The following is a 20318-nucleotide window of genomic DNA, read 5'->3' on the forward strand; positions in this document are numbered from 1 at the left end:
ATAGTTTTTCCTTATTGTTTTCATTACTGCCTCTAGGGGGCATAGTTCTTCCCTTTTCCTTTAAGTTTAGTACCTCCCTGTCTTCAGGGGGCGCTGTTTGTGTGGTGGAGCTGCAGTATACTTGTGCTGAAGAAGGTGACCAGACTTCCTTTTCCCCTTGTAAACAACAAGAGAGATTGTTTGTGAGTGTTGTCAGTAATCTTTAGCCATCAGTTGTTTCTACCCCTTTGAGTGGCAAAATAAGTAAGTAGGCATATCATCCATTATTGTGACTACTTCGTTTAGGAAGAATTGTGACTTATGTTAAACTTTTATGTGTTCTTTATTGCCATGAATGGCACTGCAGTGTACTGGTGAAATTGAGGCTTCTTAACTGCAAATGCTTACCTGTTTGTGTTACCTGTAACAAGCTGTTTGTATTTTATGTTACTTTGTGCTTTTCTGTATTTTGTGTTTCAGTTTTACACTTTTTTGTAATAAACCAGTCCATATTCAACAACTTTCTGTTCCTTGGAGGAAATATTACAAAGGAGAGTTTAACTGGCTGTGAAAGCCCAATAAGGACATTGGGTGTAACAGTACAATATGGGTCAAAGATTTTTCTAGGTATCAAAACATTTAAACAGCGATTACATTTCCCTAAAAGAGTTTTTTATGTTCATTGGTGTGTCACCTATTCCCTAATACTATTTATATTCATGAATAAAGCCAGTAATTCTATTTTATTGTCATTCATATGAATGTACCCCATACAATGTCATTCAGTGGAATGTTTAAATAATATATATATATATATATATATATATATATATATATATATATATATATATATACACATACACACTATAGTATGATGGATGTTACAGTGAAATAAATGTTTCATAAACGAGTAGTTTATCAAGGAACAATCACTGTAATGCTTCATTTATACTAAATCTATAACTTTATAGGAAGACAGCTTGGAATCGGTAACGCTTAATTTATACTTAGTTGTGCGCCGGTCGCACCAAAAATAGCCGATTTACAAGCTCACAATGTGTCGCGCAGACTCACGCTATGACGTGTTGTGCGTTTGTAGATCTGCCATTTTCTGTGCAAGACATGATGCACAACCAAGTATAAATCAGGCTTAAGGCTGCCAAGAAAGGCAGACCTCAGAGCCCACAGGGAAAATATCCCACAGATTGAACAGAAGGTATTGCCGGGTACTTGCCAAAAAACCCAAACGTTTGGAGCATGGCCAAATGTAATGCGATTACATTTCTTAAGCCATGTTATATATTTAAAGGAAAATGATGAGAAATCAAAATTGTATTTGTTCATTTAGATGAAAGGCTTTAATGAAGCTAGACAATGTCTGTCACGTCCCATCTCTATGATGAACAGACCTATAGATTTTGAGACAGGTTTTATCCGCCTTAGGGAAATAAAAACTAGACATACTGTAAGAGCTTCACACGTTTGTTGAAATGATTTTGTCTTCAGCAAATGCTAATCCATACCTAGATGAATGGTGTATTGTAATGTACATGAATTCCACTGGCCCTTCAGGCTGTAACAATTTAAATCGTATAATTTCAGGTGGTACAAAAGGTACTTATTAGACAAGTGGCATTTCAGTGGAATCAGTCCAAAGGGCATTGAAAGCCTTTTCCCTCATAATTACGTTTGATTAGTGCTCAGGTCATAGTTGAAGGTTTCTATGCTGAAAAAGTAATCACGGGGACCAATTAACATTGCTCCGTACAGTATTGTTACGAGCAGAGTGGTCTTGTGGTTAGTGTACTGCTGTCCTAGCCGCAATCTGCCAGAGCAAAATCATTAGTCTGTATGCCAGGCTAAGAGTGTCCGCGTGTCCTGAGATTTGGAGGTCGGGGGCTCAATCCCCGGCCGAGTCAAACTAAAGACTATACAAAATGATAGCTAATGCCTCCCTGCATGGCACTCAGCATCAAGGGTGGGATTGGGAAGTCCCTGCATCATTGATTGATTGATTGATTGAATATTTTATTAGGCAAAAAATGTAAACAGCACAATTACATTTATAATACTTTGTCTAAAAGGTCCGTCCAATTGGGGTCCTTGGTCCTTGGACAATAATCATACTAGCGTCATGTCCAGGGGGTGTACTTATACATCAAGCCTTCTGCTACTGAAACTGGAGATAGGGTCCTGACCTTATAGGACTACTTAAACAGGAATGTCACAGTAGACAAATGGAATACCTTTGAGTACATCATGCGATGTACCATTCAGACGTACTGTAGTGTTTGGTAAAACAGTCTTCCCTGTTAGAGCCTCGCAGAGAGACCACCAACTATGTGACCTTCAAATTCAACCTTAAGAGATGGCTTAAAGAAAATCAAATTTGTAATCATGGGTAAATGTAATTGTTCTCTCCTGTCTCCTGTACTATGTTTACTTGTCTTGTACTGTATTTATATGTCTGTTTAAAAAATATGTCTGTTTTTGTATGGATAGTTTTACCACCACTTTTTAACAGCCTGCTCAGGGACAACAGATGCAAATTTGCTTCTGGCTAACTCTGACTCATTTACATGTGAAAACTGACATGTTGATTAATGTGCACTGTCCCTGGTAAATACATAAACAAATGAAAATAAATTAAACCACATTATATGCTACTGCTGATTCCCTGTTAACACCTGCTTACTCCTTCTTATTTACTTATTTAGAGTAGTATTAGTATTCTTGCTATTCCCATCTGTATCTCCCTTTTCTGTGTCTGTCCTGTGTTTCAGCTGATCTATCTATCAGCTAAAAAATGTTGTGTTTAAATGTTTTGGGCCAGGATTGGTCTTACCAATAACAATATCTAAAACTGGGGGGATTCTAAAGACATGCTCAGGAACATCCTGACTCTCTTTAGAAAATGATGATTATTTTATTGACTCAATAGTGTGGAGAGAGAGAAGGAAAAATCTGTTTGTGAACATGAACTTAGAACAACAAAGGCAATAGAATGACTAATACTGTATATGTTTTTTCTCTTTGCTAGTGCAGGTGCAAAACCTCAATCCATCCCAACTGACCTCTTACATAAGAACATTTAAAAGGAACTTGGGAGGTCAGGTCGGGCAGTTTAGTTGTCTAATGAAAAGCTGCAGTGGGAGAACGTAGGACTGCATAGCAGGGTTACTTCTACTGTATGATAATGGGATCATTTGGAATGTGTCCATATTGATGCCTTCATTAATATAGCAAAAAAGAGACTGACAATAAAATTCCAGTCCACTTCTATATCACTGGCACTTATCACTACTAATGTATCACTTCATAATATTTAGCAGACTTGTCAGTTCCTCAAGGAGTTATGTGCTTACAGCAAGGCATTCTATAACCTTTCCTACTGTATGTATACAGTATTTGCAAGACATGCAAGTATTGATGGAAAATTGCAATGGACACAGTTGTGACAGTCTGTTTATTGACTGCTTGCAGACAATATTGAAAATGGATGATCCTTATTTTTGACTTAAATTAGATGTGTTAAAACCACTTTCAAAGGGGTTCCCCCCAAAAAAAGTCAAATATGTTGAAAAAAATTGCTTTTGATTGATTGATTGAATACTTTATTAGTCAAAAATGTAAACAGCACGGAGGTACAGTAAAACACTTGGGCTGTCCTGTGGACTTGTTTACATTGTGGTCCTATATGCATTCAATGCATCAACAGAGAAAGAATAAAAGAAAAGATAAATAAATAATCTAATCTACAAGCTCAGCTTGTGTACTTGTGAATTTAGTGAAAATTAAATGTTCACTATTTTTTGTGACTTTGAGTATTAAATAGGGCTTAAGTGTTTAAGTGTGACCACTGTTAGAAAAAGTATATTCAAAAGTATATACTGTACACACACTTGCACACATCCAGATGCACGCATACAGTACAAACACTGAAGACAACATGAGCATGAGAGAGAGAGATATTTAAAACACAGGCACACACACAAAATACAGGGATGCACATACACGCATGCATAGGCAGATATATGCGCACACACACACACACACACACACACACACACACACACACCCACACCCGTACACACAAAGGAACTGCAGAGGGATGTTGAGTCAGCTATGTGAACAATACATCACTAATGTGTGTGAATCACCCTACCACACTAAGGCACTGGAATGTACACATACATAAACACAAAGTGACAGAGACACATACTGTACACACGTACGCACACACAAACACGTCCTTTCAATAAATCAAGTGCAAGAACAAGCAAATACTATGTTACACACACACACACACACACACACACACACACACACACACACACACACACACACACACACACGCTGAACAGGCCTTGTACAGAGCTGTATACAGAGCACAGAGGTGAGGCAGCAGGGGGTCCTGGACGCTGCTGTACAACAACCTCCTCCTCATCACCAGACCTCCCAGCAAGAGAGGACCGAAACAATTTCTTTTTCTTTTTCTACAAAATAGCTCACAACGCATCGCATCTATTTTTGAGCATTTTGAATAGGGCTTAAGTGTTTAACTCTGAGAGTGTAGGGTCGCTACATTTGCACACTCACAGAGTTAAATTAACCCATTAAAACCGGGAAAACATGTCATAAGGTGTCGTTTTAGATGTAAGCGTTGGCTATTTAAAAATAACAGATATACAAGCTCACAGCACGTCACTTCGTGCTATTCTGCTATTTTTTGACATTTTGGAAAAACCTTGAAAGTGTTTAAAACTACTGATTTAGAAGGCATTTGTAGAATCGGACTCAGGTCTTAATGTGTTAAATTAAAACTAAGACTAAAAGTTTCCCCCCCATGCCAGATATGTGACCTGTGGCCCTCAATTGAACCTGTGTTTGGGCGCTCTGCCGGCCACGTGCTGGATTAGGTTTTCAAACTCTCTCTCTCTCTCTCTCTCTCTCTCTCTCTCTCTCCTCTGTATTACATTTCTCACCTTTCTTCACTGTATCTTTTTACTGGCTACAGGCCCCCACATCGGCTGTTGGCAGAACCAGAAAGGTCCAGTTACAAGCCGCCGGCGGCTAATGGGTTTTACAAGGTCACTCCAAAAATGCCATTTGGTTCTACGGAGGTGTTCATGCACAGGCTACTTCCCCCCCCCCCCCCTTTTCATTTCCATAGAATTAGAACACTTTGCATAAACAATCCATTACTGTTCCAGATTATGGCCACTAGGGTGCCGGTCCCAACTGCGCCATATATAATGTACATGGCATGGAGCTAGGGATTCACTGGGTTCACCAGTGAAGACCTACACTAGTCACATCATGTGGGCACCATTGTTAAGGAATGGCTCACTGCTTGATATGGAAAATGTTCCACTCAAGACCGCAAGCCAAGGTGAAGTGGCTAAAACAGCACAGCACATCACCAGGACTGAGCTGCCAGCCAGGCAGGACCTTTAGACCCAGACAGTAGCACAATGAAGATGTTGTCATGCTGGCTTTCTCAATCACCATTAACAAAAGGGCAAGGGCAAGCTAATGAACGAGTTGGCGTCTACCTCTGCCTCAGTGTTCTATCATGGCTAGCTCTATAGCCTACTGCCTCCAGGGGAAAGAGAACCGATGGCATGAATGTTTTTATTGTGGGTGATAAGGAGGGAGTAACTGACAATGTTGATTATCAGCAGCTGCTTTAATTGTCTGTAAGTGATTGATTCTCACACCTTTTGTATATGTCGAAAGACTTCTGCGTCACAGAAGTAAAACTACATGCTGCCTTCATGTATACAAAATGGTCAATACAATATTATACTCGGACAGTGGGAACACGTCGTAAGAAGGGTGCGTGGCGGGCTATGACAACAGAAGGGCGACATAGGTGTGAGGGCTTTGTAGTTCTGTTATAAGTACTGCACTTCTGCACCACAGTATTTTTACAGACAGCCTGTGGCCAGCAGCTTCCGAAACTTGGGCTCCTCGAAATGTGAACAACATCATTAGCATGCTTACGCAATTGATCGGAAACGGGTCTTTGAATATTCTCAGTGAGATTTTATGTGGAAATTGGGCAACCCCAGACTTCAAAACATCTTTTTGTATAAACACATAAATATATATTATGCATGTTATTTAAGACCATCGCTTCAGAATTAGAATTTAAACAGTGGAATTCAGCAGAACCTCACTTCCGGGGAAATGTACTATGAAGAAAATTATTTGCTCCAGGACCCAAAAGGTAACACTGTTTGAGTCTGCAGGGCTAGTGTGCATAGTCTGCCAGGCATCTTGCAGTCTACAGTTGGCTTCTGTGTTTGGCCACATTGTTGGAAGACAGACCTATTCTCTCTCTTGATTGGATGCCCCGTATTAGGGCTAATCTATTGACTCTTCTGTCAGTCTATATATTGTTGAATTCACTTGTTACCCTTTTTGCCTGGAAGGTCTCTGTCATAAAGCTTAAAGAGAATTAAACCTATGCACAGATCAAAGGGTGCAGATGGTCTGTTTGGTAAAATAATATTTTTCAAGCTCCAGTATCTCAGGTAAGACTTTAACAGGGTGAGACGTTTTTTTGCTTTATAGAATTGAACTTAAAATATATAACATTTTCATTTTATGATATGGAACAAGGCGAAACATTTTACATTTACAAGGAACATCTCAGAGTAAATACGCTGCTGTCACCTTTGTAATGTCGTTGAAGGATAGATGAATTAGATAAATGTGGAATGATTGGGAATTTAACTGCTGTACCACTGTGTGGTCCACTTGCATGCCTGTCTAACTATTTATCAATAATGAAAAACAAGAATAATTTGAACTTAAGAACTCTTTTGCAAAGCATAGATTATTCCTTCACCTCTATTTGTTTTCTTTCCCATGAGTGCCCTCGGGAACTTAGCAACAAACAAATTCACAAAAAGCTTGGATCTGCTTCACGAAAAAAATATCACTACTTCTCCATCCACCCATTTGGATGAAGATTTTTCAGCTCACTCAAATGATAACTTGACACTCTGATGGTGCGTTACCTTGGTCTTCGATGTTTAGATTCTTGAGCATCCACTGCACAATATCTGAACCTGGAACGAAAGAAAATGAAATATGTATCACTGATGTGCAGTCAAGATACCTTTTTGCATGGACATGGAAATAGAAGGCAAAACAGTTGCATCTCCTCCTGACCCTGCCCACCTCAACTCATTATAGCTTACTGCATGTTAGCTCCTCTCGTCTAGCACCGTGTGGGTAGATAATAGGCCATCCAGTGCCAGATATACTCTTCCGACACCCCCTCCAAGCCACCTCTCCTTGGCTTTACCCCATTAATACAAATGTCCATAGTGGCACAAGGGCATGCTGAAGTACCCGTTGTATAACAACATAATTTGTCTGAGCCAATTCTAAGATGCAGTCTGTTTTGTGGTTTTAAGCCTAGTTCAGACCAAAGATTTACGACAAGACATAACCGTTGAAGCTCTACCTGTAAGCTCACGGGACTCCATCTTTCCTTGGTGTTTCGCTAACCCTAACCTTAACCCTAACCTCACAGAAATAATGCCTAAACCTAACCTCAAAACCCTGTCCGCCTGGGCGAAACACCTGGGAAAGACATCCTCCCACAAGCTCACAGCGCTGTTAGTTGCGCACTACGGATGTAACGCGCTTTGAGCTCCATCGTACATAAATCTAGAGCTTATGAGCTACTGCCAGAGTAAATTTGATCGTTGCAACACATGTCCTTTTCTTCCATTTCCTGAAAAGTAATAGTTTTGGACATGCAATTTTTGCGCCTGACAGCGACGATAAAATAGAAGCAGGAAGCTTTAATGAATTCATCTAGAAATGAAAAGTGTCTAAGCATGAGTCATTTTCACATCACAACAAACATGTTAGCAGCTTCTTCCCTGCAGGCATCCTTACCCTCACTCAACATTTGACATAGGCATTCTGGCTAAATTTACCATCCAAGCTATTATCGCTGTCTATCATGTTGACAGGTGTGGCAGTAAGTAGGCGACTGGAGGCTGGGGAGATGCACCAGAAGCGTGAACAGAAGAGGGACAAGGTCAAAGGAGGACACAATGGTGGTGAGACAGACACTCTCCATCATTATAGTACCGTATGTCCCTGTCAGTAACTCGTTGCCTCTCCATGTCTGTAATCTGCATCTGATTTTGCTTTCATTGTATGTGAGATTGTTCATTTTGTTTAGTTTTCTTTTGTAGACATGTATTAAGCCCAAGGGGAAAATTCAGTTTCAGCTTCACCCAGCTGATTGCTGTTCAGTTACTGTATGATGAGCGCTCGGGGGAGAGTTGTCAGGGTGCAAGTGTCTTGCTCAAGACCCTTCTAATTACCCGACGGATTTCTATACCCACTAAGCTGGCTGCCCGTATCACAGATGGGTCCATTTGTTTACAAAATACACTCGAGAGTTTTATAGTCAGGACTTTTACAGTGTACACTGAACACCCTCCCCCATTCTGTTCTCAGGCTCTGTGAAAACTTACATAACTTCCCCCGGAAAACACAACATAACTTTGTGTATCAACCCTTGCATATACTGTACGTACAGTACTGTATGAACTGTGTAGATTAATGAGGGGGATCGCAGCTGTCTTAACCCATTCAATCCGGGAACTCATCTCTGTCATTTTTAGATTTCTTCGGCTATTCAAAAATAGCAGATCTACAAGCTCATAGTGCGGCACCGAGTGCCGTGCTATGAACTTGTAGATCTGCTATGTTTTGAAAATTTGTGATGTCTTCTAAATCCTAACCTGTTGCTATATCAGTGGTGCTCAAACTTTTTCGTGTCGAGGAAATGATATGTACTTGGCCGCCGACGCCCAACTCAAAATATTTCATTCCAGGGACCCCCCAGAAGCAAAGATTTGAGTTACAAATGTTCGCATAAAAAATATATATATTCGACGTTTTGCACCAATTTTAAAAAAAAATCACAAAATAGCGGATCTACAAGCTCATGAGCTTGTATATCTGCTATTTTAGATTTTTGAACAGCCAAAGAAATCTAAATGACAGAGATGCGTTCCCGGATTGAATGGGTTAATGGAAGCAGCTACAGTGAACATGGACCACATAACTAGATGAGTTTTGCTGGGGATTAGTAGCATTAATACTACCCCCCCCCCCCTCATTTTCACACTTTTGTAATGTGATGTGATGTGATGACCCAATTTCAAGGATAGGGCTTAAATGAGATGTGTGAGGTAATCCCCTAACAAGCCTCCAGATTTTAAAATGATTCTCATGCAGTACAAGCTCAATATTGAAAATGACATGACATTTTTTTTTTACATAAATCTTCTCTTCTGGGGGGTCCCTGGCACAAAACATTTTCAGATGTGGGGGTCCTCGGCCAAATATATATAATTTCCGAGGCCCTTGGCACAAAAAAGTGTGAGAACTACAGATTTAGAAGGAATTTGTAGAATCGGCCTCAGGTCTTAATGGGTTTATCACAGATAGACAACACGTCTTCTTCTCCTGCTTCTGACTGAACGCGACAATTCTTGTGGAGTCTCTTGAGGATTTCTGAGTGCCTGGTACACTCGCATAAGTCCACATACACGAAAAAGAGGGGACAGGAGGAGAGAGAGAGAGAGAGAGAGAGAGAGAGAGAGAGAGAGAGAGAGAGAGAGAGAGAGAGAGAGAGAGAGAGAGAGAGAGAGAGAGAGAGAGAGAGAGAGAGAGAGAGAGCATGCAATCGCACTCAGACATGATGTGAGAGTGCACACTCACGCGCACATTTTTGTTCCCTGAGGTGTGGAGCACTCCAGTCAATGTTCCAGGAATTCCACTCACATCACATTTCACAACATGATGATATCAACATACATTTTGCAGGGCCTGTCACCATTGCAATGCCACAACGCATGGGAGAAAGACGCATCCTGAGGCATTTTACTCACTCACTTCATCTCTTCCATCTAAAGCTGCAATCTGTTCATTTCATGTCCTACCCTGGGAACCCTAGTCTCCCATGTGGGAGACTACCGCTCTTCCGATACATAATCCCTGCTTGGCCAGGGAATATATTGATATTGCTCTTATGAGCTTCCGGCAGTGCTACTCATCCTACCCAACACCAGGGTGAACATTTCTCCATGGAAGTGTAGAAAGGCTAGCCTTCCCCGGTCGCGGAATTCTTATATGACTTCAGGTGAGAGCAGAGGTGAGGGCAGTATACTCCCAAAACCACAGTCCGTTTTTATCAATCACAGTGAAATCACAAGCAGTTCCTGTAATGTGCGGTTCAGAATGAAGGTTAGGGGTTTGTTTTCAGTTGCCAGACACCAATCCAATCTTTGGTAATGTCACGGCACACCATCTCCCTACTGGCTGTCCAACATGGCTGACAGGCTCGGGGAGTGGGCTTACCTTTGTCACCAAGCAGGTGTTAGTTTGAAAGGGGGTGTGCCCGAGTGTTTAGGGAGTCTATTCGAAACAGGTGTCGGTCTGGAGCTGGAAGAGAAATGTTTGCAAGTGTTGCAACGGAGAGCAGAATTGCAGAGTTTCCACTTTTTCCCCACAAAGTTTTGTTTCAAGTTATTGTCCACATGTATTAATGTCAATGGAATACCGAAACTAAACAGTGTTGGACCACAGTGAGCTGACCAAGTGACAGACGTAGGATCGGTGCAGAGACAGCAAGCCAACAGGTAGGCTCATACAACTTACTTGGGAAAGCCCTGGAAGCCCTAGACACGGTATTGGTAATCCATGTATTAGCATCACGTTTCCCAGAGTTGTGTTGTGCTGTGACAGTAGTAATGTTGGTGTAAGTCAGTGGAGACTGAAACTATTGTGAAACAACAGTAGGCAATCTACAAATCTTGAACTTTCGCTTTGATATCTAATTGCTGCTATTTTCAGCTACTGCAACTTGATACCTTGATAATTCAAACTGGCTACAACTATAGATCTAAATATCATTTAGACAGTAGTTTGGAGCTGTAATAGGGTTACACTACCAACTAGAAAGGTGCACTCATTGGAACGCATATCTCAGCCAGACCAGGTGGAACTCCATATTTTGACGTGTGTGTGTGTGTGTGTGTGTGTGTGTGTGTGTGTGTGTGTGTGTGTGTGTGTGTGTGTGTGTGTGTGTGTGTGTGTGTGTGTGTGTGCGTGTGCGTGTGCGTGCGCGCGTGCGTGCGGCTAATCTCGACAATTGTGTTTGTCTGAGTGCTCGTCTAAGCCAGAGGCAACGCAGAGAAATAGATCCTATCTCCACAGGGGTGGTGCAGGTACTGTAACCCTGCTCCACCCGGACACCACCTTAATGAGACTTTCGGGACATTCTGGTTTAGTCCGTCTGATATGCAAGCAGATATCTTTCTAAATGGGTCCAATGTTTGTTTGGCAAGTACTGAATTGGGGTTGGGTGCTTACTGTCTGGGTGGGAGCCAAACAGAGGCTCGGAGAGGAGAGAATTGTAGAGGAAAGGAGACTAGACAATACATAGCAGGAAACTTACCTGAAAAAACACTGGGTATCTTGGATAGAAAACTTTTCACTGTGCGGATAGGGATTCCATTTTTCTCCTCCTGCATGCGGGCTATTACATCCTCCATCTGACCAACAGAGGGATAGTAAGAGTAAGAGAGGGGGGAGGAGGGAAGAGAGAGAGAGAGAGAGGGGGGCGGAGGGAAGAGAGAGAGAGGAAATAGATTTTAGTCACCTTGCCTGGATAAATGAGGGCAGAAACGAGACAGTTAGAAATGGGTTCAAGTGTGGTTCAGACATGTCTCTTGAGAAAAGTCAGGAGCTGGAGAGGGCGTTGGTGACTATTGCCTGGTCATACATTTCCTCTTTCTTTCTTTCTTCCTTCCTTCCTTCCTTCTGCCATGACAATACTGTACCAAATTGTGAAGGAATGTCATTGTGAGTCAGAATCAATATTCTTGGAACGTGTGACATGCTCATTGTGGCTTCCTACCAAAGACAAATGCTGTCAACGTTCTGGAAGTATTAGACATTTTTGATCAAGATCCTGCAATGTGACCATTGCTATAATATACATATCTTATTACCATTGTGACATACAATCTGACATGCCATTAATGTTAAGATAGATATTGTCTGCCACAGCATTGTGCTTAAACTTACAAGACAGCTGATATTGCACGGTTTGCAGCAGGATTAAGAGTTTCTGCTGTCAGAATGAACCTGTTTCCCCTCTGACAAATCTCTGGGCTCTATTTCTTACATGGATGCTTCCATCCTCAACAGCAGTGAGGAATCTATCCACATTTTTGACGATTACGTTTTTGAAACTATAGTAAAGTTACTAGTGCATATTATGCATTACACTCTGTCAAGAGTCCCAAACCAGAGCTCATGAAATAGGCAGTATTTTTTGACAGACCCTAATGACCACAGCTTTGACTGACACATAGACACACATAGACTCTCAAATGCAAAATGGTAAATGGTCTTAATTTATGTAGCACATTTCTAGTCAACTAGCGTAGACCCCATAGCGCTTTACTACACATTCACCCACACACTGGACGACGATGCAGGATGCCTGTCTGCTTATCGTGAGAAGCTAGGGGTTCAGTGTCTTTCTCACTCCATGAAGCCAGAAGGAGATGGTGATCGATCTGGGAAACATTCGATTCCAAGACAGCTGCTCTACCGAGTCCTGAGCCACTGCCACCCCCACACACAAAACACACATACACACAAAGGCCCGTCAGTGGGACAGAAATGTGTTGGAATCGTATCCTCTGCCCTGTGGCTTGGCAATGGCAAGCCAAGCAGTCCTGCTTCAAAGAACAGACAGAACGGAGCAGAGCAGAGCGGACAGCAGAGCCTGATGCGTCAGCCTTCACGGATGGATGCCAAGAGATCTCCCCAAACTCCTTCCTCTGGCACATGAATAAATACAGTAAAAATGTCACACACATGGACACAGGCACACGTGATCAGTTGCATGGAAGCACACAGACTTATCAATGCACAGCAACAAAGACTTGGCAACATGAAGACATACAGTGGGTGACCATTGACTTTGTCGTTTTTTTTCATTCTTCTCATGCGTTTCATGCAGGGCATGTATGATTTCTACTCTGTGCCACTAGGGGCAGCAGCGGTCTACTGCCTACAGCCCACAGCAGACAGCAAGAATATATTTGTTACTAGTTACTGTATATCCTCTCCAAACTGTACATACATTACTTTACACTTTTGTATTATGTTTTGACACTTGCTTTGGAAAATGTAAACGTATGTTTTATCATGCCAATAGCTCATTTGAATAGCAAAATTGTTTGTTTTGGGGTTTTTAGGCACTGTTTTTCCTAGAAAGACAGAGAAAGATCCTGTATGTTGCTTACAGTACAAGATGTGACATTTATATTAAGCAAAATATTAAGCAAATAAAGTTAGATAGCATGATGCTGCGCTTAACATTAGTTTAATTTTAACGTCTTAATTGATAAAACGAGACGGGAAAATAAACGTATTTTTTTCTCTTGCCAATAGATTGGGTTTTCTGTTCAGCGTCGGGCAGTCAGGAACGCATCTCTGTCATTTTAGAAATGTTCAGACACACATTGGTTTCTGTCTGTCTGTCTCAAAAGTCTGTGGAGAGAGAGAGAGAGACAGACAGACAGACAGACGTCTTATATGTTTTTTTTTTCTCGCATCAATTGTTGTGTAGTAATATTCCAACATTTTCCTTTATAAATGAAACAGCCCAGCTAGTGTAGCGGTTAAAACTGATGTCCGGTGATTTTTCGACCCGTGTTCGAATCCCACGCGATGAGCATACAAATTATTCATTCTCGTCTTTTAGTTTGTATTGGCCAGTGCGTTATATATATATATAATGTATGTATAATGGATTAATATTCATAAAACCAACAGACAGACTTTTATTTTAAAACATAGCAGATCTACAAGCTCGCAAAGCATCATGGTGCAACACTTTGTGAGCTTGTAGATCGGCTATTTCCACTACTACTTTATGGGACACTGCTCTCTCTCTCTCTCTCTCTCTCTTTAGTTTGATGAACATTGAACCTCATAATAACATCACTCCGTTCGCGACTGCATACAGAACGTGTGTCGGCTCTGATGTTTATTAGACAGCATGGACCTCCGCTCAGGTCCTGGAATCCAGAGCCTTATGTCAAGACTTGGCTGCGAGCACATCGCACGGCAGAAAGCACAAAAACCAAAGTGGCACAGCCTGTCATGTCAGATAACCCCGAGCCACTTTGGCAGTTTTTATAAGACAGGGGTTATTGGCGTCTTTTTGGTTTGTTTTATTTTATTTCCTCGTTTATAATTATTTCCTCCTCAATATTGTTTAAGAATTAATGTGCTATCCATGACATGCTGTCACCAGTTTACCAGTTCACTGTCTGTTATTTAATGATGATCGAATATTGGCTAAATGTTTACAATTTCTTCTGTCCAAACAATGAAAAGCACTTAGAAAAGGCAAGTGAGTCTCTCTTTAATTAAGCATGATGAGCCATGTGTTTTCCACAAAACAATTGAATATCATTGAATATAATGGCACCCTTGTCATACTACTATGTTATTATAGCTTTCAGTTGGCCACCACAGGCACAGACAGTGCGTTTTAGCGCAGCGCGGCCTGGCGCAGCGCGGCGGAGTGGTTGCGTGCGGGGGGTCGGGGGGCTTTCGTGGGAGGGGGGGACGGGTGGATCAGAGCTTAACCCTAAAACCGAAATAAAGTAACAAAAAAAACTCCAATCCGCTCAAGAACCGCGCTCCCCCACTTCCAAAATTAGCACTAGCCTACAACACTGGCACAGTCTCTTGCCAAACCGGTTATGTTAATGTATGCAGCCTATTCCAAATAAGCCAAGTGAGGAACTCTGCTATCAGGTTCCCCCTCCCCCCTACAGTACCTCTGTAGGCCTATCTCTTCTATCAAAGTATTTGTTCAGATACAAATTCAGAGCGGCCAATTTTGATATTTTTAATGCGCCTACATGAAGTTAGAGGGATGGGCAGAAATGGTGTAGGGTGTAGGCTATTTTCAACTGTTAATGGGTTTTTCTTTCTTCACAAATGAATTCTACTTTGTTGTACAACAGTGTCAAAATGACAGAGATGCGTTCCTGACTGCCCGACGCTGAACAGAAAACCCAATTTAAACGCTCTAAGCACACGTAATTATTGCTAGTTATTATTATTATTATTATTAATATAAGACATCTATCTGTCTGTCTGTCTGTCTGTCTGTCTGTCTGTCTGTCTGTCTGTCTGTCTCTCTGTCACAAAAAAAGTGACTCCAAAGCGGCACCTTGTGGTAGTATTTGGAACTTAAATTTACTGCAAAGCGGGTGAGGCAAATGAGTGAAGTGATTCTCTTATGAAAAGCGACAAAGTCAATGGTCACCCACTGTAGAGGATATGGCTGGATAATGGACATTATTATTGTCTCCGCCAGGCCGAAAGGCATGGCGAGAAAGTATGTTTTGCCCCCTGTCAGTCCGTCCGTCCGTCCGTGTGTGTGTCCGCGTGTCCGTGTGTGTGTCCGTCTGTGAGCAGCTAATCTCCGACACCGTTGGCTCGATCGCAGCGGAAATGTGCACACACACTGCCTGGATGCCAATTCAGAACCTCTGCCCCAAATTTTTCACATGGGCCTGTTAAAGCGCCACCAGGAGGCCGCTTTTTGCAAAACACATTTTTTGACAGTACTCCTACAGATTTTGTCCAAACGTCACGCAAATCGGGACACAGTATCTCTATGGTCACAGATTTTTCATATTCCATCCTGATTGGCTAAAAATGGCTTCCAAAGTTTGCAGAAGTGCTCCGTGTTGAACAAAATGCCTCAAATCATGAACACAGCATGCAATTTCCATGAAATTGTGCATGTACATTCCCACTATGCCGAGGAAGAAATGCCACTTCAAAATTTTCAGCCTCATTGTGGCGCTATAACAGGCCGATTCGTGTTTTTACCCGCAACTGCACCGATCTGTTTACAACTTTGTATGCGCACTCCCAACAGGTCAAGGAAAAACCTTTGCCCTGCATTTTTCACATCTGCCTTTTATAGCGCCACCAGGAGGCCGACTTACGTAAAACACATTTTTGGATATTACTCCTTCAGATTGTATCCAAATTTAACATAAATCGTTACACATGATCTCTATAGTCATGAGATCAAGACGGATCTGTTTGATTTTTCATATTCCACCCCGATTGACATCTAAAGTTTGCAGGAATGGCCCGTATTGAACTAAATGCATGCAGTGTCCGATTGCCGTGAAACTTTGCACACACATTCACACTACGTTGAGGAACAAATGCCACCCTTTCAACATTGCCCTATTATAGCGCCACCAGGAGGCCGATTTTTACAAAACTTGATTCCATCTCTTTGGTATAAGTCTATCACCAAGCCAATTCTTAAGCCTGCCAGGAATTATCCAAGGGTCACTTTATATTATAAGGTCATTAGTCGCATAAGTACGGTCTATAATATATATTCATCTTAACAGCAGTATTTTGATATGTCTGATTATATATTTATTCATACAGTAACCACAGTTTTTAAAGCAAGAATGCAGGAATACGAGTCTATTTATACAAGATCACAAAGCGTCGCATCCGTAACACGTTGTGAGCTTGAAAGGTCGGCTATTTTCGAAACGCATTCAAGTATGAATCTGGCTTTTATGTCCTATGAAGCGGGGATTGGAATCCTGGCAGACTCTGCAGGGAGAGCTGAACGGCCAATAATCAGTCAAATTATCTTTCGTATGGCTATTCCACACACTCGCAGCTCTGTGAATCATGTGCCTGATTCTTAGTTATACAGCTGGAGTGTGGGGTTACAAGGTTGACCAGAAAGTAAATTCTGTTCAGAATAGGTCGCCATTGGAAGTGGCTCAGGAGGTAGTGTGGCCGCCTTGGAATCGGACGGGTCCCAGTTCGTTATCGAGCTCTTCCTGGCTGCGTGTCCAAGTGTGCCTTGCATGGTTTCCTCCATTGTCGATGTGTGAATGTGTGTGTGAGAGGTGAATGTAAAGCACGTAAGAAAAAAAGCAGGCGCGCCTCCTCTGGATGCCTTTTTTGTTTAGGCAGTGGGTGCTCAGCTATAAATCTAACTTGAATCAAAATACCACCAAAATGGAAAAAGCTTGAGAGAATATGTGTCTTTTCAAGGCAGCCTTAAAAGAGGGCTATAAATATAACTTGAATCAAAATACCATAACAAAAAAGGTTTTCAGTTGAAATAAGGCACACTGTCACCCGTGGACAAGGAGCCTGTATTTTCTTATTCTTAGAGAGGCAGAATTGTTTTATAGCTTTCATTTCATTGCTTCACTGAATGTTGGCTGTAACAAAAGTTATCCCTCAATTATAATACATAGAGAGAAATGGTCAAATAACATATGGTCTATGTCTAATTTAAGCAATGTTCATTAGGTCCTTAGCTCTTTGTTACTTCCTTACTAACTAGAAGCCAGAGGTCATTGTGTGCTCAAGTGTGAACCGGTAACCCGTGCTATTGAAGTAAGTTGGTTCACAGAATAGGATATGCAATGTTTGTTATCTAAAAGACTTTAAAATGAATTTCATTTTAAACATGTTCTATTGTAGATTATCCTATTATGATTTCAGGATTCCCTTGTTTGATGAAATGCAAAGATTGAAGAAAGTTTTCAGTTGATATTTTAAGATATAGACATATTAATAGTATGTAGGGACCAGGGTGAATGGGGATTCAAGCCAGTTGCCAAACTGATAATTAATTGAACTGTCAGAAAGTCTTTTCAATTGCACAGGGAAGCTATGTCGTTATTACAGTCTGTGTATTGTTGTTTTATGATTTAAATATTATTACATTTTCAGTTTATACAAAACTTTTATCTATACAAGACAAAGACTACCTAAGAGTCAGGATTTTGTCAGCTCATAAGCTTGCATTGCCTGTACGGAAGACCAGTGCAAGCACTGATACTTGCTCAAGTCTCCGTCATTGGAGTGAAGTATGGTACGGTATGCATGGATAGAGTGAGTAGCACTATAGCATATTGTTATACTGAAAAACTTACAGTTCATCAAACACCCTAAGGCTTGAAACCATCCCAGTTAGTGGACCTTAATTGACAATGATGAAGCACAGGCATACAGCTAAAGAGCTGCTGGGAGATAGCTACAGTACAGTATGGGTCAGATAGAGAGAGAGAGAAGAGGGAGAAAAAAACCTGACTTGATATGAAATTTTCTATATCATTTCCTTCTGTGCTTTCATACTCCTCCTTGGTGTTACTGAGACAGATGAGCTACAGACACAGTATGATGTATTGGGGAAGGGGCCCAGCTTGGCAGATGCGTCTACAAAATCCTCCTTTCATAAATAATGAATAATTAATCGGGTCTGGAAGCTGGAGGGACAGAATGATAAAAAAAAAACAGAAGGGAAGGTATGAGAAGGAGTCCATAAGGTAACGCCCCCATATCAATGATGCGATGCAAGAGTGCAGACTAGCCAAAACCACCTCGGGACTCCTGAATCGCTGCCCTCCACACCCTCCTGTCTAGCATCAGACATGAGCAATGCAGTTGTTAGCTCCGTTGTCACGATGCAGTGTGTCTAAACATTATGTAGGTGGTACACCTCTTTCCTTTCCTGGCTGTGCCCTGGGTTGGCTTGGCTCCCACAGTGTCAGTTTGCTTGTCATCAGTTCTGTATGCAAGACGCCGTACCCCGCCAGCCTCATACTTCTCTCTCTCACCTTGTCTGTGACCTATGGTAAGTCCCCGTAGAGGTCCACGTTTCTGATAGGTCTGTCGGACACCAAGTGCCATTCGTAGCATTCTTGTGTAGAAGCCATTCAGGGCCCTTTCCTACTGTGCTGTGAGCATCCATGTCTCGGCCCCATACAGCAGCACTGACTCCACTATGGACAGCCACCTCTTGAGGTCTATAAAGAATATATCACATGGATGCACCTGGGATGTATCATCAGTGTTGTAGCCCGGGGTCATATGGTGTTTCGGGTCTCGCAACATACACCCTCGCCCAGGTGGTTGATCAAGCCCCAACTTACATCCCAGGTAGCTACCCACGGTCAGTCCTATAGGGAAAGACAGGGCCACTCAGTCCGCTTCTCCGGAACTACTCTGCCTGAACACGGGGAGGCTCTGGCACGTGGAAGGACTAGGCTCTGTGGGTAACGTCCTGGCCGGGGCTCCTCCTTCGTCTCACCAGGTCTCATACTGTACCATGTCAGATTTACATATCCATAAAATGATATAATCATTTAAGAGGATTCAAACAATGCAAACCTTGACCTGAGCTGATGGACATCCACATGAATTGAAATAATGCAATACAATTACAAAAATTGTATACATCTACCACTATCTTACCTGCATGTAAATATCAGATTCAATTCAGCTATTTAGAATAAACAAAAAATTCAAAGGTGCATGGGTAAACTGGCAGTTGTGCACAGGTGCCTGGTAATAGCTAAAATAATAGGACAGGTGGAGGGCTTCAGAATTGCCTTTTTCTTAAGAATAACATTTATTCAATATTCAAATTTAGATCTACAAGCTCACAACGCGTCACAAAGATCGGCTATTATTCGAGGAAAAGATGTAAATTAAGTATATTGGGTTAGTACTCAATAAAAAGTGTCTCCAAACCTCAGCATTACTATTGTTTTACTATTATGGCAGTATTCTGCACAGTCGCTCGTAAAACCGACAGCCAATGTGTCTGTCAGGTTGTTACAGGCAAACTGACAGACATAAATCTTTTCTGTGATGTGAAATGGGTGTGAACCACTTTCTATAAGCTGTTCCTAATGGCAGCCGACTCATTGCTGTTAACCACTAAAACCCTATTGTAGACCGGACTCCCCCAGGGCTCTATACTAGGTCCACTCCTTTTTCCCCTCTACACACTCGTTGCCAAAATTAGCCAATTTACAAGCGCTTTCTGTGATCTCTCTCTCTCTCTCTCTCTCTCTCTCTCTCTCTCTCTCTCTCTCTCATATATAACAATTTGGGAAGCCATCAGCTGGTTGAAGCTGAAACTGAATTTCCCCCGCGGGATTATCAAAGGTCGATCTCCCCTTCCTTTCCTCTCTCTGTGAGAGTTAGCTGGGTTGGTGAGACACAGAGCAAACAAGGACAACAGAGCAGCGCTGATCGATACTTCACACAAGCACCCCCTGCCCTCGCCACCCACGCCTGGTAAAATGCCATCCACCTGAATATTCAGGATCTAACCGTGCTTGAAGTTGGAATACTCTCTGGGTTGGCAAAATGGTTTACCCACAAGAGGATTCAGAATCTCT

General features: G+C 41.8%; 1 protein-coding gene across 1 annotated transcript in view; it reads right to left on the minus strand.

The window, feature by feature from the left end:
* The window catches only part of rgs7a (regulator of G protein signaling 7a), a 77236-nt gene that overhangs the window by 18523 nt on the left and 38395 nt on the right, over positions 1–20318 (minus strand). Inside the window, exons 2-3 of the mRNA XM_084076233.1 lie at positions 11483–11579; positions 7008–7058 (exon numbers count right to left, since the gene is read on the minus strand). Coding sequence (XP_083932359.1) covers positions 7008–7058; positions 11483–11579 — 148 coding nt within the window. The remainder of the gene's footprint in view (positions 1–7007; positions 7059–11482; positions 11580–20318) is intronic.

This window comes from Gymnoscopelus microlampas, assembly GCF_963454915.1.
Source record: "Gymnoscopelus microlampas genome assembly, chromosome: 13".
Lineage (NCBI taxonomy): Eukaryota > Metazoa > Chordata > Actinopteri > Myctophiformes > Myctophidae > Gymnoscopelus > Gymnoscopelus microlampas.